A 6,512-nucleotide genomic window follows, 5' to 3' on the forward strand; every position below is an offset into this window, starting at 1 on the left:
TTACCTCTCTGTCTGTCTTTATTACCCAGTATTGTTTTATTACTGTGTTTGGCCCCAATTGTAAAGAGATACGGAATTTGCTGGCGCTATATAAATAAATGTTAATAATGATGATGATGATGATAGAAGGGGTTAATAGCTTGCACACAGCTACACTGGAAATGTGTATAGTATGTTAAACAACCCAAATTCTATTAAAGCTGTGCTACCTATTAGCCAGAGATTGCGGATTCTGATTGGTCCTCCCACTCAACCAATCTGCAGCTTCACATAGGTGTTTGGCCAGGCTGTGAGAAGATCCACGTGACCTAGACAAAAACCTGTTGCCCTTAGGGCTGATAGACATTTTGGGTAGGGTGAATTTTTTACACTACCTCGGAGTGCTACTTTAAGCTATGGGAACTTTTACATATTTATTTGTGCAAGTATTATTAGACTTTTTTTGCATAAAGAAACTTGCATAGTAGTTTTAAGGGGCCTTTAGGATTAAGGAGATAATAAAAACGAATTTCTGAGCTGAGCCCTCCTCACTTATAACTGGGAGTGGGCGAGAAAGCAGTTGTAAATTGTAAATGTGATTTGTGCTAGTTTTGTAAGGACAGATATAGTAAAGGTGAAAGACAAAGTCTGCCTGCAGAGGGCGCTTCCTGACAACAAAAGCAGATTGTGATGTTTATGCCCTGGTGACTTCAGCTAAATGTATGCTATATGACGCATCAGAGTTTATCTTTGAGTTATTGACCCTTCTCTTCTATGTAAACATTTTGCTTAAAAAATCCAAATATATCAGCAAAAAAAAATCTGGATTTTTCATGACTGTGCAGAGATTAGTTCCCAGAGATTGCAGATTGAAAACTATGCCTAAGTAGTTTAAATAACTGTTATAGTCACTTGCTTGACAGTGCATGTTGCTGTACAGGAGAGTTAGGACTAGAATACGAGGGAGGGTGGGGTTTGGTTGGTTTTGGGGAGAGTCATTGGGGAGGTATGAAGGATTTTTGGGGAGGGATCATGGATAGCTCACTATTAATATTGGGTCTGTATAGCTGATCTGCCTGATTTTCTCTGCTTGCTCTTCATTGGACTTTCTGCCTCTGTCTGGGAAGCCGGTGTCCGGTTGGTCACTATGTCCACCTCACAACGAATGGTTTTGGTTCTTGGGGGAGCGGGGACTGTTGGATCAGGGATTGTGAAGTGTCTTCTAGAAAAAGGTAAGAAAAAGTATATCTAACAAAAGAGTACCAGTGTCCACTCAGCCGGCCTTTGGTGACAATGCCCAGGGACAGAGGCAAGTCCACGAACCAGGGCAGCATTAATGAAACAGTTACTTAGACCACCTGTGTATTCGCCATAGCTTCTGTGCCATAGAGCACATTGTGACTGATATAATTCACCTAAACATAATCCTCTTTCTGGCAGGGTTCCAGGTAGCTGTGATTTCCAGGGACAATTCCCGCTTGGAGAAGCTGATAAGTTTTGTGTCAGGAACCTACAAAGACAATCTTCATACCCTGCTCGGAGACGTGGGTAAGAGAGGTGCACGGTAGGAGCCAGGAGGACATCATACCACCTGTACCTACCTTTCACCTGCCGGAATGTTTGTGGATTGTGTATTATGTAGATTGTGTGTTCTAGAACTCTGCACCAATATCTTAGAATCCAATTTTTTTAACCCCCAGTTTCACAGGAACTCGTCTGTTTTTGGACAGTATTTTGGCTTTCGTATGCCACATCTGTTCTCCATGCCCAGATGATGTTGGATTTCCATTGTTTCTCAGATGATAGGAATTTCTTTTATGATCTTTCACTCTCTGTGATATTCCGGGGGGAGCGCCTGCAGCTTTGTCTGGCTATTTGACCCTTTGTGTTTGGGTTGTGTGCAGGCTCTGAGGATGGGGCGCAGCAGGCAGCGGCTGATCTGATCAGTCGAGTGGGAAAGGTGACCGATGTCGTGTCCTCGCTCGGGTTCAGCTGGTGGCAAGGGGGTCCGCCACACACGCAGTCGCTGCAGGAGCTGCAGAAGGTACGGTGATTACAGACCTCTACACATAATGCACCCTATGGCAATGGTCATTAAAAATAGGCTGGTACATGCTATAAACACATATACTGTAAGTGTTCTACTTATAATCTCAGTGATAGAGGAGTCTTGCAGGAGGAAGATAAATGAGTAAGGATTTCGCTTGGGGTGCACATATAGCATAAATAACTTTGTATTTTTTTTAAATAAACTAGTTCGTAAAGTGAGTTTTGAAAATATGCTGGAATATTGGTAGAGTTCCAGAGATGGGGTGCAGCCAAATAATATGGATTTATAGGGGAGCCAGCTCTGCAGGCGATCAGAAGGTCTAAAAAATTGCCAGGAGTTCACTCTAGAGACCAACTCTGAAGACCTCACATCCCCTGGCTCCAAATTCTGGAGGTTCCCTAATAACAGAAGCTGTTATTTTTGACAAGATGGTTACATCTCCGTTGCAATGTAAGATCTAAAATAGAACGTGCAGCTAAAAAAAAGATTTGCGCCAATCATGAATGTAAAAATGTTTCCACCACACTAGAAATGAAGGTATACTGTATATTAAAGGCACACTACCTATTTTTTAATCAGCGTATCTGTTTATGTAAACATTAAGGGATTGATATTTAATTGAACATTGGTTGCATCACTTCATAGGCAAACTGAGGGGGGTTTCCTAGTGCCTGGAAACCCCCCCCCCCCCCCCCCCCAAGCCTGGGACACTTTATAATTGAGGTGGCTGGACCCTGCTCCCGATTCACATGGCTGCTAACAGTAGTACACGTAGCATTGCCCATGTATATTATGGGGATAGGAAGCGTTAGAGAGCAGCCAAGCACTGTCTAAAATTATAGCCCCCATGCATGCTGGTCACGCACACTGGCGGCGTGGTGTGGAAACCCCTTTCTACAAATCCTGCGTTTGCCCCTGCACTTTGTATCTTGAGAAAGTTAAACCCTACAAGCACAAAGCCATTCTTTTTGTCTCTCTCCCACAATCTCCTTATATCCATACACAAAGTAACAATTTGAGGGTAGGGTGGAGGGGGTTTAATATCTATGACGATGTAACAGGACATCATTGCTCAGGTTGGAGGTCCAAACATTTAGCAGATAACAGGAAAAATAAATATGTACATAACTTTTTATTGTTGCTCAGATCTTGTACAGAGTGATTGCATAAAATTATATTTGGAATAGGTACTCCTAGACTAGGAACAATGAAGCCAAGTACATTTTCCAGGCTAGAGTGCCTTTATATTTTGTGTTCTGTTATACTTATCTGTATCATACTAATGTTAGACTGCGTAGAGTACCACAAAGATAGTTTGAACGCTATCATGAAAATATTTAAAACACGTTTAGTTCTGCCAAGGTATGGACCGTTTTCCTTCATATGGTCTATTTTTCTGTAGGTGCTGGAAACCTTGCTTCTCAGTACATTCACCTCCTGGAAAGCTTTCTTTCCACTGGTAAAGGATAATCCAAATGGCACATACACATTTATCACAGGTAGGGGAATTTAAGTCTTCTCTTATTAAATCTTCTTGTCTACTGCAGAAACATTAGGACCAGCCATTGGTCTCCTCTTACCTGTTATCGCTATAGCCAGTCAGTTTAAAAGATAAACATCTTGTAACTCTGTGTCTGAGCTACATCTCCAAGCATGTAAATCGCATGTTGTAAAGCCGGTTATATATTTATCATCTTTAATCTCATCAGTTGTAGATACCCTAAGTCTGATGCTATGGCATTGTTTAATATATTTAGATGAAGCTTATGCAGTTTATTACTCCACCACAGGGGGCGCTGGTGAACGTTTGCTGATGCCTGGCACAGGGTTCCTGACGTTGGGGGCGGCTGGGGCTCTGGCATTTTCCCAAGTGGTTCGTGAGGAGTATCCTGATGTTGTCTGTAAACTAAATGAGGTTTGTTGGATAGTGGGCCATATGTTAAAATGGGTGGAGGGAAGGGGATGAGAATGTTTGCTAGAATATATCTATATCTTAGAACCTAGAATGCCCCTCCGTTTTTGCCCATACTTCCAACAGAGATATTGTGGATTTTTCATCCTCAGGTAAAAATCAACATGGGAGTGGCTCCCCCAGAGCGCCTTGGGCCAGGGTACGTAAGTCACTTAGAGGTGGGAGAAGCTATTACGTCACTGGTGGAGAAGAGGCGAGTGTCCCACACAATCCTCTGCGCCAACTCCACCACTGACCTCAAGACTCTTATCTTAGAAGGAAAGCTGTGAGCTATGGGACAAATCCCTGTGTCTTACCCCTGGCCCCCATCCTTCGTGTACTGCGACAAACCCAACCACTTCAACCATGTGCACATCCTCATTACTCAACCACTTTCCTAGAACATGAGCAGCATCGTCAGGAACTTTACAATCCCGGTCGGAGCTCCACAAACCACCAAAAAGCCACCAGCTTCACCCTCCGCGGAACCATGAAGACGTCATCCATAGAGCTTTGAAATGACCCACCAAAGAACATTATTCCAAAACCATATATTATATAGAGCTACTTGGCCCCAAAAAAAATAATCAAGCTTTATAATTGGGGAACCAAAACATGATATGTGTGTCTTGGCAGGACACGAGTATTTCCGTCATTGACTTGCCCTATTTGGAGAGAAGCAAACCAACTTTAGAATCTTGACAATTGGAACATAACTGAACAATCCGTTGAAGAATATCTAAAAACATAACTCTTCAGCCCTATCAATAACGTTTTGTGTGCTGATCTGTGGATATTCTAAGTACTGAATAGCAACATTATTTTTTGTGTCAGTATTATAGCATTTTACACACACTCAGATATGAAGTGGGGGGAGAAAAAAACAACACATTTTTGGGAACCCAGTGGGGACTAGAAGATACTGGACACTTGATTGTTTAATTTTCCCTTTGTCTAGGCGTGATCCCCTGCTATAATCTCTTGCCAGGCCTCATATTCACCCTCCTAATCGCAGATGGACTGTCCCATGTGAATTCAATAAACATCTACAAAATAAAACTTATTCATTCTCCTTAAGTACATAGCATTCTGTGTGTGTAATTAGAGTGGTTCTATAGCATAGAGGTAGGCAACCTATGGCTCTCCAGCTGTTGTAGAACTACGAATCCTAGTATGTCAGGAAAGTGCCTATGGTTGTTGTGGAGATAGCAGGCAGCACATTTTGGTACCTGTAGTCTCACAAGAAGAGTTATAGGTTCTCTCTGCCTACTATAGACATTACTTGTATACTGAGAATTGTTTGGAAACTGCATGAACTAAAACAAGCAGCGATCGATTTTCCTCGGCTCAATTTGACACAATTTGGTTTTAGTGAGTTGTGAGACAAACCCCTCGCCTGCTACATCTCTCCCATCAGTCTGCAACTACAACCAGGCCGAGAATAAATAGTAACAGGCTTCTCCAATCCAGCAATCATGTGCTAATTGGAACCAGGCCTACAGAATTAGTGCATACAGCTTCAGACCCTGTGTCTCTTCCTAGAATCTGGGTATGATGGGAAAGACCTAATTTTAGACCTGCATGTAGAACAATACTAAAACAATTAGTGGATGGCGTAATCTTTTACATATATGTAGAAGTCATCTATCAGTTTCAACGTGCTTTTGCTAATTTGATGGTTCGAACTCTAAAATCAATTGGTACCAGCGGTGGGATACATATACATTTAGTAAATGAGAGTGAAAAATACCAGGGGGAACCCTAGTCCAATACACACACACAGAGACACTAAAAGCCAGTCCTTGATCCCCCGCAGGCCCCTCCACCAACCCTAACCCAATATACACACACAGACACAAAGACAGTCCCTGAACCACTATAGGTCCCTCCCCCAATAGAGTGCTACAAACAGAAAAGGGGCAACTGGTTCAAATCCACTAAACTGGTGGGTACTTGTTTGTACCCTTAAATGCAGCGTATATTGATGAAAAGGATATTTAATTGAGAGAGCTGATCTGGGTGTCTGGTCCACAACAGATCTTTCTCCACTGGGATCCTGTCTGAAGATCCTCCAGGATGTAGAACTGAGAATATGGGCAGGTGAAAATGATGATATTCCAGAAACAGGAGATCCACTGTGACCAGCACACCCTACACAAATTGCTTACCATCAGTAATCCTGATAGAGGTTTGTATTCACTCAAGCCCACAAGCCCACCGCTGTGGAATACATTTGTGGGTAGGTCCTGCTTAAGAACAAAAGATTTAATATTTAAATTCACACGAATTAACAGTCTACATTGTTAAATGTTCATCAGATCTAGTTATGTACACTAAAAAAAGAGCCTCTTAGAAGACAACAAAATAGTTGGTATTGCCCCAAAACATCTTGCCAGGAATACATCTATGGAATGTTCCCAATTAGATGTATTGTATTTGTTAGATTCTCTGCAAAACCATCATTAACTACTTTATAAAAAATGAAATCACTTTATTTGGAGCACTAAAGTAACAGGCAGAAGTCAAAGAAAA

General features: G+C 42.0%; 1 protein-coding gene across 1 annotated transcript; it reads left to right on the forward strand.

Annotated features, from left to right (window-relative positions):
• Positions 1–997: 997 nt before the first annotated feature.
• Positions 998–5,057, forward strand: LOC142104413 (uncharacterized). Its single transcript, XM_075189066.1, has 6 exons — positions 998–1,211; positions 1,420–1,527; positions 1,884–2,023; positions 3,432–3,528; positions 3,820–3,944; positions 4,094–5,057. Exons 1-6 carry the CDS (start codon positions 1,127–1,129, stop codon positions 4,268–4,270), a joined length of 732 nt encoding a protein of 243 aa, XP_075045167.1. The 5' UTR covers positions 998–1,126; the 3' UTR covers positions 4,271–5,057.
• The last annotated feature ends 1,455 nt before the right edge of the window (positions 5,058–6,512 follow it).

This window comes from Mixophyes fleayi, chromosome 10, assembly GCF_038048845.1.
Source record: "Mixophyes fleayi isolate aMixFle1 chromosome 10, aMixFle1.hap1, whole genome shotgun sequence".
Classification (NCBI taxonomy): domain Eukaryota; kingdom Metazoa; phylum Chordata; class Amphibia; order Anura; family Limnodynastidae; genus Mixophyes; species Mixophyes fleayi.